This window comes from Fundulus heteroclitus, chromosome 2 (assembly GCF_011125445.2).
Source record: "Fundulus heteroclitus isolate FHET01 chromosome 2, MU-UCD_Fhet_4.1, whole genome shotgun sequence".
NCBI lineage: Eukaryota > Metazoa > Chordata > Actinopteri > Cyprinodontiformes > Fundulidae > Fundulus > Fundulus heteroclitus.
Genome location: NC_046362.1, coordinates 29,729,830 through 29,752,379, shown reverse-complemented (window position 1 = coordinate 29,752,379; position 22,550 = coordinate 29,729,830). Strand labels below are relative to the sequence as shown.

Here is a 22,550-nt window from a genome sequence, read left to right as displayed (position 1 = left end):
CTCGCAAGACGTAGCAGCAGCCGACGCGTTATTGTATTACCAGGCGTGGACACGTGCCACGATGCCATTGTCGACTTCATCACCATGATAAAAACAAAAGTGCGACAGGATTTGTAGCTGGGCACAGAGGGAAATGCTTTCACTGCTGTGTGATTGTTACATTTTAAAGTAATTAACCATTGACTAAAATAGCCATACCCTCAAACGTGCAGTGCTGCTAACGTTTGGTTCAGCTGTGCCCACCACTGCGTTTCAGTTCCACTGCTGCACTGGACACTGCTTGTGAGCTGGGTCCGTCGTTCTTCCGTTTATGTTGTAGACATTTCAGGACTTTCAGACTGGTCCAGATGAATCTATAAAAGCCCAATAGGGTAATATTCAACCCCAATCTTCTAACTGGAACTGGATAATATATGGATATCATTTTTCTTCTTCTTCTTTTTTAACTTTGGCATCTGTTTTGGCATCCAGGTGGTGAGCAACAGAGACACTCAGGAGACCTTGCTGTGCATGGCGTGTGTGTTCGAGGTGTCGAACAACGACCACGGAGCACAGCACCACATTTATCGACTCGTCAAGGAATAACACCCCCCCTTCTCATTAACGAATGCACATCTATGGCCTTTGCTTGGTGAATATTCACGGTGACATTGGGAGGGAGAGAAATAGAACCCTTAAAAACTACCAAAATTTCAGTCCACCAAAAGAATAAAAAAATAAATAAGTAAAATACCTAAAAATCAGTTAAGGATGAAAGTGGCTTCACTTTCACTGGCACATTATAGACTAGCCATCAACAAAAAGCAGTGACAATGTAGCTGTGAAACCTTGTGAGAAGACTCGACCCGGCTGGTTTTTCCCAAGATCTCCCCAACATGAAGAGCAGCCGTCGTCTTTCCCACTAATTGAGTTTTCTTTGATCACGAGAATATGAGTGGGATTCATGTTATGAGCTTTTGGGAAAAAACGAGAGGACGAAGAAGAAGGAAAAAAAAACAACAACTGTTTTCGCCCTCTGGTGGACAAAAAAAAGCATTATCAGCCAAGACATACCGAAGGTCAGACCCTGTGTATCATCAATAACCTGTTGGAGGAATGGACATTTCCGCATTATGGTTTATTAGAATATAGATCTGGATGTGTACAGATAGACTCTGCAGGTTGTGCCAGATGAGCTCTTGCACAAATCAAGAGGTTTGTCCCAAAGAAAAAGAATCAAGTTTTTACCTTTTTGTATGTTTTCCTTAAACACACACACACACACACACACACACAAAAACAAAAAAAAATTTAACTTTGGGATCTTGTTTATGGATTGTAGCATATAGATTATATTTCAATTCCCCCGATTACTATCTGAAATTTATAAAAGCATAACGGGGGAAAGAGAAAAACCGAAATTCAGGTACCTTTTTGTGCAGCAGGTGACTCTTCGTCCAGCCCTTTAGATTTTAGTGCAGGTCTTACTGAATCCAGCGCAGAAATGGTGGATTTCTAGTGAAGGCTGAGACAAATGATTCTAAACATGATCCAAGACACTGAGGCCATCATTTGAAACACACTGTAGGGATTGCTTGGAAAAAGCACTGTGATCATTTTTCTTTTTAACAACTACATCGTTTGTGGTGTCCAGCTGCCTGATAAGCTATAATTTAACGCTCATTTCAAGACGTGTTCCTCGTTTCAGTATTTGTACCAGCAAAGTGGAGCCTTAATGCCCATACCGCCAAAACCTGAGATACTTTCTCCGCTCATCTTACGACGGACCGCCCTGACTCGAAGCCTTAGCACCTCCTTGCGTCAGGATTATAGCTCACACCCTTTCCCTTCGATCATTTCCGTACTTTATGAATCCGAAACCAAAAAGCACTGATGGCGACGAAGATGACGGAGTATACTGTAGCAGGTGTCGTCCGACGGCTCGTCTGTGTTTGTGCTCAGCAGCGTGAAGTGCCTTTGGCTGGAGACGGCAGTAGACATTTCTCTTCTGATGGTCCCGTGTTTTAGAGGAAGCTCCGTAGACGTAAATAAACTGTAGGTTTGGACATTTGGTTTTCTGGTGTCTTTGTAGCCAGTGATCTAAAGTCTGATGTTTAATGTATTTTTCTTTTTTTTTTCTTTTATGACGGTCAGCACTGGAACCTCCTGAAAGATCTGTTTAATTTCACATATGTGCCCGTGGGATATATCCTTATTCTTTTGGTATTTAATGGCAGTGTTTGCTTGTGTCTGTTTTTTGTGCTTCACATGTGAGTGCTTCGTGTAAGGCGAGCTTGCACACTGGGTGTAATAACCAAATCTGTTTAGGAGAACTATAGTTAAACAGAAGACCAATTCGAACGTGAACCTCTGCGCCGTGATTACCTTTAGGAAAAAAAAAAAAAAAACACCACGGTTTCTCTGTACTTGCATCAAAATTCTAATCTAAACTGATATATTTTATTCAAAGCCGAAGGGCAACGCTTGCTCCTACTGCCGCTGGAGTGGAAATGATACATAGAGGCTCTCAAACGTGTACACATTTGTTTAAATACCGAGTTTGGTGGTATTAAAAAAAATAGATATCATTTAAAACATTTTCCACATAATGCAACATTTGTGGTTCAGCTCCGAAAATATGCAATAACCTCGCTGCATAAGTTTGCACACCCTTTAACTAAAACAGCATAGAAACACGTTCTCTTCATTTTCAGCATTCAGTCTTCTTTCATAGGACTCCGTCAGTGTCCCTCTTATTGGCTTGGAAATATCTGCCCTCTCCACCTGGCAAAGTTCATATTTATTTCTCAACTCTGGCCAATTATTAGCAAAACTTACGTTTTCGTCTCATGAAATCGTTATTTTTGTTGTTTCGAATGTATGGTGGCACTCAGTATGACGCTGGAAAACAAAACCAACCTTCATCCAGCAGACCCCCGAAGGTTTTTTTTTTATGGCATAAACTGACTGGTTTGGATAGAGCCCAGTTAAATCTGAAGCAATCCCAGATCATTAGGCTGCCAACACCATTTTTTCACGGTGATAAATGTGTTCTTTCTTTGATGCTCAGGTTCAGGTTTGGTTTGATCAGGCTTGGTTTGGGCCTGGAGGTTTTCTTTGGTCTAAAAAGCTTCTGAGCTGCAGTCCTAATGCTTGTGACGTTGCTCTTTTGCCTCATTTGATTGAATTACAAATAATGTTTCGCTTGGCGATAGTGCATAATTTATACTGACTGTTTTCCGCTCTTCTCTTGAGTAATACCTTTGTACAATAAGATCATTTCAATAATTTATAACCGCTCCAAGCAATGGCTTTGGGATTTTCTGACATTTCTATCCTTTAGCTAAAGTGGCAGCAAATGTTTGTACTTCAGATAACTGAAGGCAGGTGTGGCGTAGAGCAGACTGGATGCTGAAACTGAATTATGATGTGTTCACTGAAGGATGCAGTGCACACTTTTACAGCCAGTTTATTTCACTTTTCTCTTTTTATTTAGATTTTTATTTTCAGTTTAACTGTGTGAGTTAAATTCCACATTGCATTTAGATAAAGTTTAAAGATGAGTTATCATGGTCCTGTTCATTGAATCACAAAAGACCTGCATTTTACCGGGGATGTGATTGATTATTACAACAATTTGACCTAAAGCCTGCCCCACTGTAAGGTTGAAGATGGCAGATTGCGCAGGGCCTATGGAAACATCCGTCCAAAGCGGTGCTCCTGTAGTTAGAGTCGGACGCTGAAAAGAGGGAAATAAAATATCAGGAGATGGAGATGGCTCTCAAAGCTCTTACGGTTTAGCAAAAGACGGCAATAAGTTTAATTTAAGTGTCCAGGCCGTTACTGTCCTTATTTATTACAGCCTAAAATATATTAAAAAAACTGCCAACTTTGTTTTCTTTGTAGGCGTGTAGAACGTGTAGGAGACTTCTTTCAGCTAGCAGACCAGCATTGTGCAGCAACAAGTGGGGGAGGGGCTGCAACGCTCGTTTTTATACTCCGAGCGGCTGGAGAAACCTGGTCACTGCTCATCCTCTGGCATAAGAACATCGTGAAGGGACAATTTAACGATTTGGTCTACTTTTATACTGGAAACCAACCCATACCTATAGTCCAAGGCATCTTAGATTGGCATTAAGGCTAAACTACAACAGCAACCTTTCCACTTCTCTGAAAAAAGATACTCATTACCGGTTTTACTAAAGCAGGCAGGAGATTTAACTTGGATTAGAAGAAATCAAACTGTGTCATCTGAGAGCTGTTCAAATGAAAACATGAAGATCTCGCATAATAAAAGATAAATAAAATAAACCCAAGCATTCAGTGAAATCCAATTAATGGGAAGAAACCGTTTGGAAATACACACTCCCTGCAAGGCAGCAATCAAGGTTGCTCGACTCAAAAGGACCTTTAACACGTTTAATTAATTAATTTATCGCTTATTCTAAAGGAACAGGCTCCAACTGTTTTCAGGGGCGTATTGGCTAGTAGGAAAATAAATTCATCTGATAAGGAATGAGCCATGAAAGCAGTAGGTGTTTAAATCACCAGCTCTATCACAATACGAAGTTATATCAATTTGTTTGGACGACAATACAATATTCGCCGATATCACAATGTCTGTTACGATACAATTACGATTAAATTCAGTTCACAAGTCTGCGAGCGATATGATGCGATATCATCTGCCCATCTAACAGTATTATTTACATTGATATCAACTAACAGAGCCCAAAAATGATTTGATCATTATGTTTCTAAGTACTCACAGGTATCAGGCATTTATATAAAAAATGGCGTTCTTCTAATTTTAAAATAATAATAATAATAATAATAGATCATCGGTTAACTATCTTCCTATACCTTGTGAATTTTAAAATAAAAGAAGTATATATCGACATGGATTGATATTTTCATTTTGCATCGATATAATTGGAATCTTAATCAAGATGATTAATATTATAAATGTGGTTACACCCCCAGAAAGCAGTAAAGGTTCCTGCAGTGCCTGGATAGCTCCAGCTCAGGCTGCTTCGGGGGTTTGCCAGTGTTGAAAATTCCTCCCAGACTTGTTGCAATTGTGCCAATTTTTGTTTTTATTTTAACAGCTGGAAGAGTTTTCCGCCAATCAGACGCTGAACTACCAAAATCTGAAAATGACAATAGATGCAATGTGAAAAGAATGAGGCCCAGAAGAGTTTAAATATTTAAATCTGTATGGTTAAAAACAAACAGAAATGGTTAGAAACCTTCGCTGGACTCGCGTGGTCGATTCCAGCTGCGATGCTTAGAGCTGTCCAGAAGATGAGGGGCTGTGACCTTCCGTTTGAAATCCGTCTCCGCTAACCTTAAGACCTCTGAGGTTTTCGACCCTCGCCGAGGTTTGTCCCACGCTGCAGTAATGTGTTTGCAGACAGGCTAAAAAAGAGTCTTTCTGTTCCGGTAACAACGCGCGACACGCGGGTGTTAATCTAGCGGGCGGCCTCGAAGCCGCTGATGCTGTTTGGACAGCGTCTACCACCTGCTTACCAAAGACGCTCGTTATGTGGCACAGAGTAGGCCTACAGCAGTCTAGTGATGTCATGGGAGTCCGAGAAGGGTAGAAGCTGCTTATTTCAAACAAAATCAGTCTGGACTCTTAACATCTCAGCTGGCAGACTCAGTTAGAACAGCAGAAAAACAGCCTCTCTAAACTGTGACTTATTACAAGAGGCCTGTTAGCCGTCGCTCTGCTGTTCGCTGTTAAATCTCCACTCGTCGTAATGGCACTAAAGGCCAACTCAGTGTGTTTCCCCCCCGTGCCTGAAGGTTTCAGTGGAGTGGAAGTCTCTCAGTCACGGTCGCTTGTGTGCTTAATGTCGTCTCGTGTGTGTGTGCGTGCGTGTGTGTGTGTGTATGTGTGTAAGCGGGGCATTTATTTCCTCTCCTGAACCACGTTTGGCACAGAGATCCTGTTTGTAAATCAGCTCCGAAACGGCCTTGAAACTTTCCGCTCCGGTGCACGCGCAGCGCGTCTGTCCGTTCACCGCGGGTTTCCAGAAGGTGCTTTGTATGAAAGTGACAATAACCTTTATTACAGATGTTGTGTATATCTTTGATATTCTGATGTTTATCCTATTTTGTGAAGAAGAGAGAACATTTAGAAGAAGAAGAAGAAGAAAAAAAAGCCGCAGATACTAGTAATATGTGTGTGTATTGGTATTGCACAGGGTCTGATCTTTGCTTTGTAACTTTTATCCCCCTCATATGGCTAAAAGTATGTTAGATATTTTCTAGCTTTGTAGAGACTTTGTACGCATATGCTATTCAGTTTAAATAAATTGTCAGTTCTAAACTGTGACTTTGTTTCTTTCACTCCCTGCTTCTTCCGATTTGTGTTCATTCATTTTTACTACTTTCTAAATTCACATCGTTATTTGAACTGTGCTGTCTGAAGTAATGACACGTTTATTTGAAAAGATGCAGCACAACGGGACCTTTACGGGGCTTAACAATTAACAATATCAATGGGACAGATGTCTGGGGAAGTCTCGTTAGAAAGGAATGACTCCCTCTTTTTATTTTTGGGTTTTGCATATCAAGACAGAAACACCCTGGCCTTTGCCAGATTATATAATCCTTTAAATCTGAGTTCAAGGTGAAAACCCATTAATCAGATTCAACGTTTGTCAGTTCTTTAAGTTGAAGGCAATTCAGAAGAGGTGGGAATTAAAAACTGAGTGCATCCCATAGTTCACCTAACCCATTCTTTCCTATGTTGCTTCCCTTTATTGAAATTTGTGGAAGTCTCACCACATTTCAGGCTCAGCGCTAACACTTTTCCACTACTAGATTAAACCGAAATGTGAAACGGCATTTCGAATGGTTGACGTCTGAGAATAGAGTTCAAGGACCCTGAAACCTTTAAGTCTGACACGCTGCATCTTGAGTTTGTGGAACCAGGATAAGAGTCAATTCCTGTAAATCTGAGCCCATCGTTATCAACCGGATTCAAGGTGGTTCGCTCCCTTTCAGGTCGGGGGTCTGTCTCCAGGGGAGAAGTTTAAGCATCTTTGGATTCTTGGTCAGACTGACTGGGAAGTGTGGGCTGAGCAACAAGCCAAAGCTCCCAATTTTCCCGCCCACCTAAGTTCCCATTGTCACGAGTCATAGAACCTGACAGAAACAATGAGATCCTAGATACAGATCCTAGATATTCGGGGGTTGGGGAGGATTATGGGAGTGCAGAGAAAAGCCACTGCTGCTCTGAATCAAAACAAATCTGCAGAGTAGGTTCCCCTGATCTTGATCCCACCAGCAGACCGCAGTGGAGAACCAGAGCTCACTTAGAGACTATAGCCGCTCTGGCCAGGGAACACAATGGTGTCCCCCTGATAATGAACCAGAGCGTGCCGTTGGGGAGAAGGCTTTCTGGATCCTGAACCTGTTTCCACTGCAACCTAATGTCAGACAAGTGGAGGCATTGGATGGATGAAGGGAGTTAATTTGTTCCTTAATACATGCAACGTCCTCTGTGGACAGCAGAGGGCGCTGTAGTCTAAGAAATAAAGTGTCACAATTTGTTGCCCATGAGATGGGAAGTAAAGCAGCAGCTTCTTGCAGCCTTATTTTGCAACACCTCACTATGACAATAACATTTTATCCAGGCAAATATATTTGTAATTATAACATTTTAATCAAGCGCTTAGAACAAAACATAAAAAAAAGTAAGACACCTTCGAGAGATTTTCTACCCACCAGACTTCAACAATCTGTACAGGAAGTGTGCTTTCGTGGTCTCATTTATTCTGTTGACATTGCAGGCTCCAAACCTGACGGCTAATAATAGATGCACAGGTCAGATGCAGGGTGACCTCACAGGAAATGAGATCAAACTCAGGGGAAAAAAAATGCTCTGTGTACTCTCTCTCTCTCTCTCTCTCTCTCATATCCCAGACGCAGCACAGACAATCCTCTTAATCCAAATCTAGTGTTTGCAATGCATGCCTGCAACACACACGCTTCTCTGGGTAAATGCAGTCTGTTTGTGTCCGATGTGTGGATGCGTCCTCTGCATGCGTGTTCGCGTTCCCAGGTGGTCCTCTGAGCACTTCATTTACCAACAGACCCGGCCTGGGCAGAGGTTGCTGAACACAAACATTAATGCTGTGGCGTTAGAGACACTAAGCGCACCAGACAGCAGTCAGATCGCTTAACGCGGAGCATATTCTGCCCTTAAAACAGCAGATTACAGTTCCAGATATTATGTGAAGACTCCGCAGGGAGTAAAAGATGGATTTCCTTCTGCTCCACAGTCGATCCTGCTGAGCTGATAAACATTCAGAGATGAGCTTAGAAAGATGAAGCTGTGTAATAACAGTGCGTGCTGCAGAGTGGAGGTTTTAATGTCAATCCCATTTTTTTTGTTGTTGCTTTAAATCCAGATTCATCAGGTTGGATTCATTTAAAATACTTCATACTGTCAAACATCTACTAAAGAGATAAAATACACCCCAAATCTTCTGTTACTGGCAAACATATATTAATATTAACAAATCTACCTGTGGGAACAACTTGAAGAGATTCTTTTGAAGGTTTCGACAGATTAAGCCAAACAAGGTAAATGCCTGAAATGGATAAATGCAAGATATTGTTAAGATAAATTGTAAAATTGGACATCATGAATAATTTTAGTTTACCTCAGTCAAGCTTTAGATTCAGATCTGAAAAAAGGCCTGCAAAATAATAAAACACCACGTGAAGATATTTTCACAGAAGCCAATTTCCAGTCAACTAAAAACTAAAGGCGCATCTCCAGTTAGGATGTGGAGCAGTCAGCTAAGTTTGTTCATTTTCTCATACTTTAACAAAGATTCTGACCAAAATAATTAAAGATTAATATAATAAATATAATGTTCAAACCTGTACACTCTGGCATTGGATCAGAACAATTCCTCATCAACCTTTAAATTAGTCAAATTAATATTTTTTTAAAGAAATATTATGGCAGCTGAAAAATTTGTATTTATTTATTTTTTGCTGGCTATTATTTCTGCTTCAAACACATCCAACTGATGTCTTCAATGAAACTATTGGTAATCTACACTTCATGTGTTTTCAAGTGCTTTGGCCCATTGAAGCCCAGATGAGATGATCCTGACACGGTTTTTGGTTCACGAATGGCTTAACACAAGGAATGTGACAGCTGAAGCCCATGCCCTGCAAACATCTCTGTGCTGACCCTCGAGGCTTCCACTCCTGCTTCTCCTCACGAATCTCATCGAAAGACTTTATTCGACGTTGCTTCACAATCCTTTCAAAGCTGTGCACCGTTTCCCATTACAGTTTCTCCTTCCACTAAACTTTCTATTGACATGTCGGCATTAAGCAGCCAGCGTCATGATGATTTGGGGCTTGCCCTCCTTGAGAAGGGTTCGTATTGACGGTCTGCTGAACAACCGTCGTGTTAGCAGTGTTTCCAGTAATGGCGTCGCCATAATAATCGTTCTTTTGCCGTTTTACCCCCAGAGCTACGAGCCATCACTGAGCTAGGAGTCTTTAAATCACAGCTAAAAACACATCTGTCCACACGGGCCTTTCACTCCTAGCAGTTCAACTGTGGATAACTTTTTTTTGTGGTCTTTGTTTCTATATAGCTCTTAAATTTTTTTGAATTGTGCTGTTATGCACTTTTTTAGTTTGTATCTCTTTTTATCCTCTTATTTTCCAATACATGTTTGTGTTTTATGTATTTTGTCTCAGCATCTTTTTGTTTGTACTTTAGCTTGTAAAGCACTTTGTGCAGCATATGGACTGATGAAAAGTGCTATATAAATAAACTTTGATTGATTGATTGATAATAGTTTTCTTTTATTATCTAATTTTCAAATTTTCTTAGACACTAACGTAATGGGTTTTCATTATATGCAATCAATAATCGTGAGTTAACAACAAAAAAACAAACACTTAACATAAATTACATTTCTATGCATGAGACTAAATTGAGTTACTCAAGAAATTACATATTTTTTTGCAACAATTCTAATAGCTTCAATAAAATGCATCCCAAACAGTGGTCATTAAATGGATGAGGTTGTGAAGCATTAGCAAACATTAAAACGCCAAAAAATGGATCGAAATGAATAAATAAAACTCAAGTATTCGTGTGATGAGTTTGGAACCAGCCAACAGCGCCTCTGATAATCTGGGAGCAGGTTTCTCAGCGTGGGATGATCGGTGGGCAGGGAGGGTGGAGGGGAGGCGTGTCCCGGCAGCTCCAGCAGCCTCCTCTTTCTGCTGCTGTCCCGCACATCAGAGCTGCCTGTCCCGACGCAAGGACGCTGTTCTCCTCCTCTCTCCTCTCCGGAGCAACCGCTGTCTGCCCGGGGGAGAGGACCGGGGACCCGGCGTGCAGCCTGCAGCCAGCCCGCTGTAGGACCGGGCCACGATGTGATTTTACTCAGAGGTTTTTCATTCTCCTTAAAAAACAACAACAACCAACAAACCTGAATGATCGGAGCTGTCAGAGTAAGAGTCAGAGAAGGAAGCGCAACAGCAACCCAGCAGCTGGAATAAGGCCTAAAAACAACAACAAAAAACTTCTGGTTTACTTTTAAGTGGCAGCAGGGATTCAGTGGGAAACTTTTTTTTTTTTTTTGGAGATGGAGCCGGAGGAGGGGAAGATCTCGGTATGGGTCTGCCGAGAGGAGAAGCTGGTCTCCGGACTGACGAAGCGAACCACCTGTGCCGACGTCGTGCGGGTTCTGCTGGACGACCAGAACCTGCAGCAGGGCGCAGCAGCCCCGATGCTGTCCGGCTCCCCGCAGTCCTACTGCGTGGCCGAGAAGTGGAGAGGCTTCGAGAGGATTTTGCCCAACAAGACCAAGATCCTGCGGCTGTGGAGCGCCTGGGGAGACGAGCAGGAGAACGTGCGCTTCGTCCTGGTGAAGAGCGAAGCTACGCTGCCCAACAACGCGCCGCGCAGCGCCGAGGCGCGCGTCGTCCAGAGCCGGGAGAGCGGCGGCCCGGGCGGCCTGCTCAAGGGCACCGCCAAGAGCTGCTGGGTAGCCGCGGCCGCCGCGGCCAACATCTCCCAGGAGAAGCAGCGGCGGATCATCCGGAAGGCTTTCAGGAAGTTGGACAAAATGAACAGAAAGAAGGAACAGACGGCTACAAAGGGGAAAAGTTCCGCGGAGAAGATGGAGACCTTGGTCCACTTGGTGATCTCGCAGGATCACACCATCCGGCAGCAGGTCCAGAGAATCAAGGACCTGGACCGGGAGATTGAGCGATACGAGGCCAAGGTGCACTTCGACCGCATCAAGACACACGGGGCGAACTACGTGCAGGACACGTACATGGTGGACTCCTCCGCGGAGACCCCGGCTCCGTCTGCGGACGGGAAGCGCAAAGCGGAGCGCCAGGAGGTCCGCTGCGCCGCCGAGGCGCTGGCGCAGTTCGAGGAGTACGCGCGCCGCTGCGAGGAGGTGGTGCGGCTGCAGGAGGAGGTGACGGAGCGGGAGGCGCTGGTGGAGAGCATCACCGGGGAGATCCAGGAGGAGCTGAACCGGCGCTGGATGAGGCGGCGGCGGCGGCGGCGGGAGGACGGGGAGGCGGAGGCGACGCAGGACACCGACAGCACCGCGGACGAGGTGAGCCTCTGTGAGGCCGCGGAGCCAGATGTGGAGAGCCTGTCAGAGAACGAGCTCCTGCTGGAGGAGGAGAGGATAAAAACCCAGCTGGACACCAGCCTGTACATAGGCCTGAGACTCAAGACGGACCTGGACGCCATCAGAGGGGACTTGGACCTGAGTCTGGCCCTCTGGGAGACCAAAGAGAGCGAACTGTTGGACCTGCTCGCCAAAGTTGAAACCATGGAGCTGGAGCAGGGGAACGCACAACTGACTGATGCCGGAAAGGAGGAAGAGGTGGCTGAAAGCAGCGTGGAAGCTGATCAGGGGTCAGCAGAACAGAGCAGTGGCTGGGTAGAGCAGGCCAGAGGTCTGTCCAAAGCCTGCAGCATCAACGACGAGGACTCGGACACGGGCCTGAGCTCCATGCACAGCCAGGACTCTGACAACCCTCCTGTGTGTGAATCACTGGTGTAGGCCGGCTTCGTGTCGGAGCCTCTTAGGCTTCTTTATGCAGTTTAATGCCACAAGCTCAGGGGCAGACAGAAAAATCCGGGTTGGCTTCCTGAAATCTAAAACGCACCTCCGCGTGAGGCGCTGCTATTCCACAGCAATAATCTCTATACAGTCACGGCACAATAAGCTTAGACAGGACAGCATGTGCAGTAGAAGCTCGGTAAGACGCGTGCTGCTCGGTAAGCTGATCTCTGACCTCCACCGGGGGAGTCAAAAGAGCATCTTTCATGAGAAGAAGTAGCCTGGAGAACATGCAGTTTATGATCCACAGGGCTGGAGCAGTTTGCCGAGATAAACCTGATCACAGTTTCACGGCCCGTCTGATAACTTGTTCAAGTAGCAAAAACACCCGGGCTGACTGTGGAGTCGGAGCTCTCTAAGTAGGCGTATAATGGAAATGAACAGCAGCTTCTATGCAAGGGTCAAAATCTGTTACTGTTTATTCACGCAGGTGTACCATGTCAGGTAGAGATGTGGGGGAAAAAAAAATATTTGAAAAAGTAGAATCCTTCCCTGCATTTACGAAACCATAAAAATAATTACCATGTGTAGATTCATATTCTGAGTGGTCAACATTTTAGAAAAACAGACATATAAACTTCACTTATTGGGATAAAAAGACGGACGTTTACGTTTCCCTCTAAACAGAACGGATCTGATTCCTCTAAGTTAAAAATATGGCCAGTAGGAGCTTCTCTTAGTGTGTTCACATGAGCTAAACTATGTCATTTAAAGGCAGAAAAGCAAAGTTATTCTAATTACTGTCAAAATAAAGCGTTTTGATCACCAGAGTTGTGCTATACCTTTCTGTCCTCCTGCTTTCATAGAGTAACACTCTAAAATATGAGAAAATTACCCAATAAGTGGGACTATCTGCTTGGCCGGAGAGCCTGGAGCTAACAGAGATGGAGCTATGAGTCTAGAGCTAATTTCAAAACTCTGTCACAATATGTTTAGCAGGTAGTTTCTGCGCCAAGACCCTCAGTGTTCTATGCAACCCGAAATACCAGCAAGCGAAGGAATTGGACTTTCCTTTCTAGCATTAAAAATGTCAAGAGTCTTTTTTTCAGCCAGCTGACTGGTAATGTGCAGCAATCCCAGTCATTCTGGCTCTTTCTCTGGGCTCTCAGAAAGATTTCATAACAGCTTTAGAGGTTTTCAAACCATAACTTCGTAACACCTCAGTACTAGCACATGTCTTATCAAAAATTATTTATATATATATATATATATATATATATATATATATATATATATATATATATATATATATATATATATATATACACTGTTTTTTAGATGGAGCTTCTCTTACTGGCCCACTGTTAAAAAACTAAATATTTTGTCAACACCGTACATCTCAATGTACCTTTCACCCCTAGAAAAAAAGCAAAGCCAGAAATTAATAGTTATATATACACACCATGTGACTTTTAATCATCACAAGCTAACAAAGCCATGCCTTGATGCTTCCATAGTCAAAAAAACAATGAAACAAATGCAATTTCCCCAAAAGGTAAAATTAATAAAAAAAAAAAAATCACCAATTAGGGATGGGTGATATGGACTTTAAAATATATGTTTTAATGATGTTATGAGTATAAAAAGCATTAAGATTTCATCACCATAAATATAAATATAAATATAGTCAGAGCATAAATATTGGTCTAAAAATAAAACTCACCCATTATTAAAAATGGTCCAGACTTTGGAACGGGAGCATTTTCCTTTAGTCAGCTCTGATGGGTCACTGGCAGATCAATTATACTAACAAATCAGATTCTTTTCTCCAGTCAATAAATGCGTCCAAAGCAAAGTGGGCAAAAACAGTGTCACTAACAGCATACACGTTGATACACTTCTGAGCAGAATAAAAAAAATCAAATGAAGGTTAGGAACACATGCTATGGCACATAAATGGAGATAAGCTTGAAATTCCTTGATTTTCTATTTGACTTTAAACTAATACCTTCAGTCAAAGAACCTGAACCCTGTGTGTTAAAGTCCTTGGGAGGGGGGAAACAAATTTAGAATTGGTCAGCATCAACAGGTCAGAGACGGCCAGAGAAAGGCGTGATTGGAGCATCTTCATCATGTAGCCCACTTCGCTACATCAGTTAGATTAATGTGTGCAACACTACAGATAAACACCACATAAAAAAAGTTTGAACATATTCTGAAACCCAACAGGAGCATTTATCGATGATCTACAGAGGAAAAATAAACCGAAAAATAAACCGAACCGCAAAAGTAACGAAAACAGCAACAATCTTAAGAATAAATTGCATACATAACAGTTTACAGTAACTATCACAGGGATCATTTTTTTTGTCAATATAATTTCATCAGTTATAATCAAGCATTTCATCTCTAGGTTGGTCTACTGCGCTGAAAAGCAAATATAGCAGAACGTTTCTGATTTAATTGGTGGAGATAATATATTCAGCCATATTTCTGTTTAGTCCAGCTATTTTGTTGCAGACTACCACCAACCCTCAATGACTTGTGAAGGAAAAAGGTTAAAAAAAGAGACAAACTGGGAGCATTAGAAGCAGAGATCTCATCCAGGCACCATTAAGATCCATAAAATGTGGATCCCACGTTTGCCATGATTTTATTAGATAAGACCTCCAATCAGATGCTCCTCCACCTAACCTTTTAAATCCCACGCGTCACGGCTTGTCGGATAAACGTTGGACCCTTCCGGTGACATCATCAGGCTGGTCTAATGCAGTCAGGAAACACCATACATCTATTTTTTTTATTTTTTTTGTCCCATGGTGGTATTAAGTTCTGCCGATAGGGAAGCTGAACACTGTGAGTGAAACTGGTGGAGTGCTGCTTTGAATCCGTGTTTGGATTATAGTTATAACATTGGTTTGGTTGCTCTAAAGGGCTTTGTTTCCATATAAAGCTTCTTACTCAACAACAATCAATGTGAGCCAAGAAGTAAAGCCTTGTTTTTTTTTTTATATATTAATGTCCAGGTCATAGAATTATTGCTCCTTTCTCATAGAAATGTTGTGTAACGCATCGTGAGACAGCAGGTCTACAGACTCGTCACCCACCGTGTGGTGAACACATTTATGCAAACGCTTTGGGGTATTTTGCATTAATTCAGGGCAGACTGGTGCGACTAAAACGGTCACGCTTATTTACAGAAGCAGCGGCGCATCTGGGTCTGTACTCTGCTGCACGAACACCTGTAAGGAAACTGGAGTCGGCGACGCTTTTGGAACAGACCCATTTAGTAAAGCTGCAGTCAGTGCATGTCAGAACGCCGTGACATTAAGGAGAACTATTTTCAGCTTTGGTTCACTTTTATTTATTTATTTTTCTTGCTCTGAAAATAGTTGCTGCAGAGCAGCATTCGCTGTGCTTTCTGGCCGAGCTGGCTCCTCTGAGACCTGCGCAGACAACAAGCATCGCAGCAGAAGTGATTCATCACTTTAAGGTCTTCCTTCAATAAAAAAAAAAAAAAAATGTACTCTGTATGTCGTCAGGATGTTGTGTTGTCAGGCTTACATGTCTGATTCTGTTCAACTGTAAATGTGAGCAATATTATCTTTGTGACTCAGATAATAAAATGATGACACCGTTCCTGTGGAGTTACCAAAATGACCTGTTTGTAGCTAATCTATGTGACTTGATCAGGGGCTCTTTAGATCTCTCACGTTCTGAGATTCAGACTACTTTTTCTAGATATGTGGCACCTAGATTAGCAACTCTGAAGCAAAAAAAAGAGAAAAAAATCCACTGTGGAAGAAGCATAGCACCATTCAGCCGTTATAGAGTTGAAATAAACAGCGAGATCTGGACTTGTGTCTCGTTTTATTCATTCTGACTGCATGTATCCTGCACATTTGCATGGAAAAACAATTTGCACACCCCTTTCTAGAATTAGCTTTGCAGAGTTCCCAGTCTTTTGCATCCAGATTAAAATAGAAAACATAGAAGTTCCCTGGAAACTTCTGGCAAATATTTCTTCAACGGGCATGATTTAAATATATAATTTGCATAAATATAGTTATTGCATACTTGCAATAAATATGCAAGACAGGAAGGAGGACACAATGAAGCAGTAAGGAAGGAGAGAACAACGGAAGAGATAAAGGAAGGCCAAACGGGAAGGGGCAAGATAGGATACAAGGTAGGACAAAGGTAAGGAAAGATGGGTGGATGAGGAGAGGACATAGTAAGTAAAGGATGGACAAAGTAAGGAAGGAGGATCGCATGAGGGAAGGACTTGAGTAAGGAAAGAACAAAGGACACAAGGGAGCAAGGAAAGGAGATGATTGAAGAAAAACGTAATGTGGAGGGAAGGAAGGGCACAAAAAGATAAGCGAGGACACAAAAAAGGACAGACATAAGTTTTAGACAACATGAGAGAGAACAGAAATGTGTTCCCTCCTCTCATTAGCTTGCTCCAAGCAGCTCAGCGTTTCACACATCGTCGCTGGAAAGGTTTGCTCGTCGTTTGAAACGGAAACACCATTTGCATACCTCATGGCTGCAGGGCCTGACGTTTAAGCCTGAACGTCTGTTGCGTTGCGTGTCTGTGTAACTTGTTGCGCGGTCCCTTTTCCTGCTACGCCGTCCTGCCCGTCATGCATGCTTGTGTTTAATCGCTGCTTGCCGATCGCTCTTGCGCGAAGCTCTGCATTAATTATGAGAGGCTGAGACAGAGACGTCCAACGTACAGAACCAAACTGTACGGCTCACGTTGCAGATTAGCAACACGTCCTCTTCATCTGTCCCTCAGGGGTCAGTTCTTCCACTTTAGAAGAAGTGTGCTTTGATACCTAATTCCACTTGTCCAACTTGATGCTTCGGTGTATAGAGGATGATCAAAAGAGTTGAACGGAGCAAGTTTTTGCTTGTTGCTGCAGATGTACACCAGATGCTGCTCATTTAGTCCGCTGTTCAGTTCATGTTTGCAGATATAGTTATTTTAAACATAGAAGGTAGCCATTTGATACCAGGAGGCTTCACAGCAACCATTGTCTATTCATGACCTCCTCAGAGATGTTTCTGAGACGCTGAAATACAACCATATCATGTTCAAAGTCATGAATTATGGCAAGTTGTCTTTTCTGTCTCAAATGTAGGCAGTTTTACATGTAAGGGGGCCATTTTGGATTTTGTGAAACCTTCAGCTTTCTTAGCAGGAAATTCCAACTTTTTGTCAAATTTTCCCAGTTGAAACTCAAACTTCAGTTCCAGAATAAGAAAGCAACATGATTAAACTGTCTCATTCAACCAATAATTTAGTACTAGCAAAAAAAAAGAATTTCCCCCTCTGTAGCCCAAGCTCGGTTGCGCCACTGTTTGCAAAATAACTTCTAGTATGGTGGTTCTTTGAATTGCTATGACGGTAATTGGAATAAAACGTTTGATAACCACTGCTCTAAAACATTAAAGCCCAGTGTATTATAATAAAAAAGCAGTGCGCTTGTCAACTTGCTCTTCAGAACAGAAGCCTGAACATATACGACACAACTGCAGAATGAGAACATTTGCTACAATCTGAGAATAAAAAAAAAATCTCGATCATTTATTAGTTTCCCTAAATCCTGACATTGATGTTAAGATATAATATTAATTTCAAAGTTAATTGAGTAAGATATTTTAGTTCCTGATTAAGATCTTACCGACGAGTCAGTGCAGAATTATAATTACGCAGTTTATAATTACGCTACTCCATCCGGTTCTGCGCATCGTTAGGCACGTATGGAATTACCTACGGAGCTTTTGTCTGAATAAAAAGGCTGATATTTACCTGCAACACAAACTGGCTTCGCAGGAACTGGGCTATGCTAAGCGGGAATTCAACCTAACGCCCACAAAGGAGTGGAAAACTTTAAAGGTATGTGCAAAAAAAAAAAAAAAAGATTTAAAACAAAAGTGATAGCGCAAGTTGAAGGATGTGCTATCAGGCAGTCGCTGGAGCATCGGACAGTTGGTCAACATCGTGAGTGAAGGTCGAGTGAGACGGCGGATGCCTCGTACAGTGAAATGAAAATTATTCGCCTCCTACTCATGCGTTTTTGTCACATATAAATTTTTTAGATCAAACAAACGCTAATATCAGACAAAAATGACTTGAGAACGTATAAGATCCAGTTTGTGAACAGTGATTTCAGCAACAGAACCATTCCAACTTACTGGGCCGTAGGTGAAAAGGAATCGCTCCCTTGTTAAATAATGAATGAAATTTATATATATATATATATATATATATATATATATATATATATATATATATATATATATATATATATATATATACAGTATATATCAACTGCTCTCTCACCCACCCCTCATACTCCTGAACAGGGTGGGTGGCCCTTCATTTCTCAAGCTCGGGTCTTCTACCAGAGGCCTTGGGAGCTTCACAGTTCTTAGGATCTTAGTTGTTCCTAAGATTGCACTCTTCTGGACTGAGATGTCTGATATTTCTCCAGGTATCTGTTGGAGCCACTTCTCCAGAGTTGTGATTACTGCCCTGAGTGCTACGATGACTACAGCCACCACGGTTGTCTTCACCTTCCAGGTTCTTTGTAGTTCTTCCCTGAGCCCTTGGTATTTCTCCAGTTTCTCTTTTCTCCTGATGTTTCCATCACTCAGGGTTTGGCCACATCGATCACAACGGCGGTCTTCTGCTGCTTATCAATGTTCAAAATTTAAAGATATATTTCAAAAGTCACACCCAGGGTTAATATCAGAAATATAAAATCAGGAAACCCCTTAAATAGAACCTGTCTAACAACGGGAAGTAGGCTACTGGATTTTTTTTTTCTAAATCAACACATTGTGCCCTGATCCAAAAACAATGACAAAGAAACAAAGTCACTGACATCTATTAGTCTTGATTTGGGGCTCCAGTGAACCACAGCGGGAGCCTTTATTCACAAATAGGAGTAAAAAACGAAGAAGAGTGGTGAACCTTCAACAGACAGTCCATCCTACCAAAAATTACTCCCAGAAGGTATCAGCAACTTATTAAGGAGGTGACAAACAAAACCAGAACAACATCTAAAGCACTTTCAGCGTCACTTGTCTCAGTTAAGGTCAGCGGTCATGATTCAGGAATCAAGAAAGAGACGGGGCACAAATGGCATCCGATGGAGAGTTCCAAATCCAAAACCACTGCTGAACAAAAACATTAAAGGCCTTACCTCACATTTCCTGAAATCCATGTTGATAGAGTTTTAGGAAATCCCCAAGACTTTCGGGGAAAAATTTTGTAGAATGATGGAAAAAAAAGTACAACTTTTTAGAAGATGTGATTTCTGGTTACATCTAACATTAAAACTACCATTTGCTCCTTTAAGACCTGGACGACTTGCTGCAATGGATGGAAGACTGAATTCTGGTCTCTGCCAGAAAATCCTGACGCACGATTTCCAGCTATCAGTTTGTGAGCTTAAACTAAAAATGGACTTTCACGTCTGAAAATCAAAAGGAGCATTTTGGCCTAAACAAAATGTAGAATAAAGTCAAATTGAGACACCGTAATGATTCCTTAACCCAGTCATTAAACTTTGAAAATCCTCCAATGTGGCATAAAAAACTCTGCCAAGTAAGGGTTGGCCTAATATCCTCCATGACGACTGACTTTACGGTCATAGGAAATACTTTATGGCCGCTGTTAACGCCAAGCGTGGCACAACCAGTTATTAGGATTAGGTAATAATTACTATTTCACATAGGTCCAGGTTAGTTTGAGTTTGAGAGCTTTTTAGTCATAGTAAATCAAATCATCATTTGAAAACTGAATTTTGCATTTATTCAGGTTATATTATATTGTTATAAACTTGTTTTTGCTGCTTTAAACGTTACGGTATGATAAAAAAAGAAAGAAGCAAAAACAAGAAATCGTAAACATTAGACTGTGTTTCTGCAACTAATTTTTTTTTGAGATGTACGCTGCAGATGTTAAGACTATGTTCCACATGTTGGTTAACCTATATGACCACTATATGCTTAAAATGCAACCCTCATCTAGTTCGGCCAATTGGTAAAACTTGCTAAACCTCAGCTATTGTAACATTTGCTTTTATCAAGGTCTGAGTAAGCATTTAAAAAAATGCTGTAAAAGAATCAGAGGTGGATTTTTAGACCGATTCATATTTAAATGATGCCTCTTATCTTTAATTTTGCAACATTACACCTTGAGTTTCAAATTTTACCCCTAAATTTGGTTTATAAATTACTGACACAGAATCCACAGACAAATGCAAAACATAAAAAAAAAAAAAAAATCAAAAAAGCAGATTTCACTTTTGTTTTAGCTGCTTGAGATGATTTCTTTCTAATTTATATAAACCTGGGAAATACAAATCCACTTCCAAAATCTCCAGACTGAATGGGAACGCTGTACAACAGTCCTCACAGCTCAGTTGGAGTTGTTTTCAGGGGGCAGAAATCTGCCTCGGTGTTGGCCCCGGTTTGACTGGCTCTCACTGGGTGGCCGGGTTCTATTGGCTATGTAACAGAAGCCCATAATAAAAACTCTGAAATATCCCTCTAAGTGCTGGCGGGAAGCTGAAAGACGATAAAATGACAGCTAAATTAAAGCTCTGCAGGATGATTTGGCTTCCAGCGTACAAACTCTCAGCTGTGTCGAAATCAGCCTAACCAAGCGTCTCGTTACAGTTTCAGCACCGAAGGGAGCTCGGATTTTTAAAAAAGCGTTTAAAGAAGACGAATTGCAAACACTGTAGGAGTCTTAAAAAAGGGGCTGAAGTGTCATTCAGCAAGAGTGCCACTTAAACGTCAACTTTTGATGAAAAGAAACCCAAAACGGCTGATGGATAAAAGAAGGTCAAATGTCAATTGTCGACTAAAAGATGAAAGCAGGCGTTTGTTTACCCAACAGGACCTGGGAATTACCGTCATCAGTGGAGATATTCCAGAAAGTGGGTTTGAAGGGGGGGCAGTTTAATGTTTAACAAAAAATACAAAGATTGCACTCTTTAGGTTTTCTCAACCCAAAAGGGGAACGTTTTACAAACAAAAAAAAAAAAACTGCACACATTTCCCCCATAGGGAACATCTCAGAGCTCAGTCTTCCTGCTGAAGTGTCTCGTCTGAACACGTCACTCAGCGCTCGCTGTCGTCTGATTCCTATTGATTTTGATCCACCTCCGTTTATTGCATCTTCCCAGGTTGACACGCTCTTGCATTAAATGTTCCTATTGATGTGTTAGTCTGTCTACTTCTGACTGAACGACATTCAGTGATCCCAGCAGGGAACTGACAGCTACTTTCTCCTCTGTCTTCGGTGACAGATCCTGATTCAGTTACACCGTCAGGTTCATTTGATATGAGACCATTCTTCTTTACTTCATGATCTCTCCGCAGAGGTCTTCTCCACTTACAGTCACTTGCAAAAGTATTCATGCCCCTGGGAGCTTTCCACATTTTGTCACCCTACAACCACAAACTTCATTTTAACCTATTGAGATTTATGGTGATAGACCAACACAAAGCCGTGTGTAGCGTTGAAGTGGAAGTGAAAGATCCCATGGTTTGCATGTTCTTCTAATTGAGCACTGAAAAAAGGGAACTAAACGTAACATTTTCTTAAAATTGGTATAGTTTTCCTTGATTTGAGCAGCTAAATCAGACTATTTGCCAAAGGAATGAGAATTTCTACCCCAAAAATAAGATAATTAGACATCCTGCACTTGAAATAAGATGATGGAGATTAATTGTTCTTATTTTAAGTGCAAGAATCTTATTCCATTGGCAATAGATTGGTTTACCAGCTCAAATCAATGAAAAATACACCTCCTTCAAGAGGATTTTACCAACTTTTAGTTCCGTTTTTGTAGTGAGTCAACACGCTGAAATCAATTGTAATTTATTTACATAGCGCCAATTCGCAAACATGTCATCTCAAGGCTCTTTACAAAGTCAAATTCAGTCAAATCCTCCAGACAGATTGGTTAAAAAGTTTCCTATCTAAGGAAACTCAGCAGATTGCATCAAGTCTTGACAAGCAGCATTCACTCCTCCTGAAAGAGCGTAGAGCCACAGTGGACAGTCGTCTGCATTGTTGATAGCTTTGCAGCAATCCCTCATACTGAGCAAGCATGAAGCGACAGTGGAGAGGAAAACTTACAGCAGAACCAGGCTCAGGATGAACGGGCATCTGCAGTCAATGTAGACGTGCAGACAGCCACAGATTGCACTTTGCATGAATGCCAACAAGCTCAATGTAGGTCCCATCTGTCCAGAGCACCTTCTTCCACATAGTTGCTGTGCCCACTACGTGGCTTCTCGTTGTGGGAAATAGTGATAACTGACCCAAGGTATCATTAGTAACTCCAGTTACTTATTGGATAAAAGGAAATGGGGATTTCATCAAGTTCCAGAGCAGATGAAGTAATCACAGCCCTGGCTATGCCACAGCCTGCCCCCCCCCCTTTTTTTTTTGTA

The 22,550-nt window shown here is 41.9% G+C and overlaps 2 protein-coding genes across 2 annotated transcripts in view; both read left to right on the top strand.

Moving 5' to 3' along the window:
* The window catches only part of tead1a (TEA domain family member 1a), a 64,014-nt gene extending 57,695 nt beyond the window's left edge, over window positions 1-6,319 (top strand). The window contains exon 12 of the mRNA XM_012867639.3: window positions 472-6,319. Within this exon, the coding sequence (XP_012723093.1) occupies window positions 472-585 (114 nt within the window). The 3' untranslated portion in view covers window positions 586-6,319. The remainder of the gene's footprint in view (window positions 1-471) is intronic.
* A 3,793-nt stretch (window positions 6,320-10,112) lies between these two features.
* On the top strand, window positions 10,113-12,554 carry rassf10a (Ras association domain family member 10a). The gene has a single exon (XM_012867646.3). The coding sequence runs from the start codon at window positions 10,620-10,622 to the stop codon at window positions 12,063-12,065; it is 1,446 nt and encodes a 481-aa protein (XP_012723100.2). The 5' UTR covers window positions 10,113-10,619; the 3' UTR covers window positions 12,066-12,554.
* The last annotated feature ends 9,996 nt before the right edge of the window (window positions 12,555-22,550 follow it).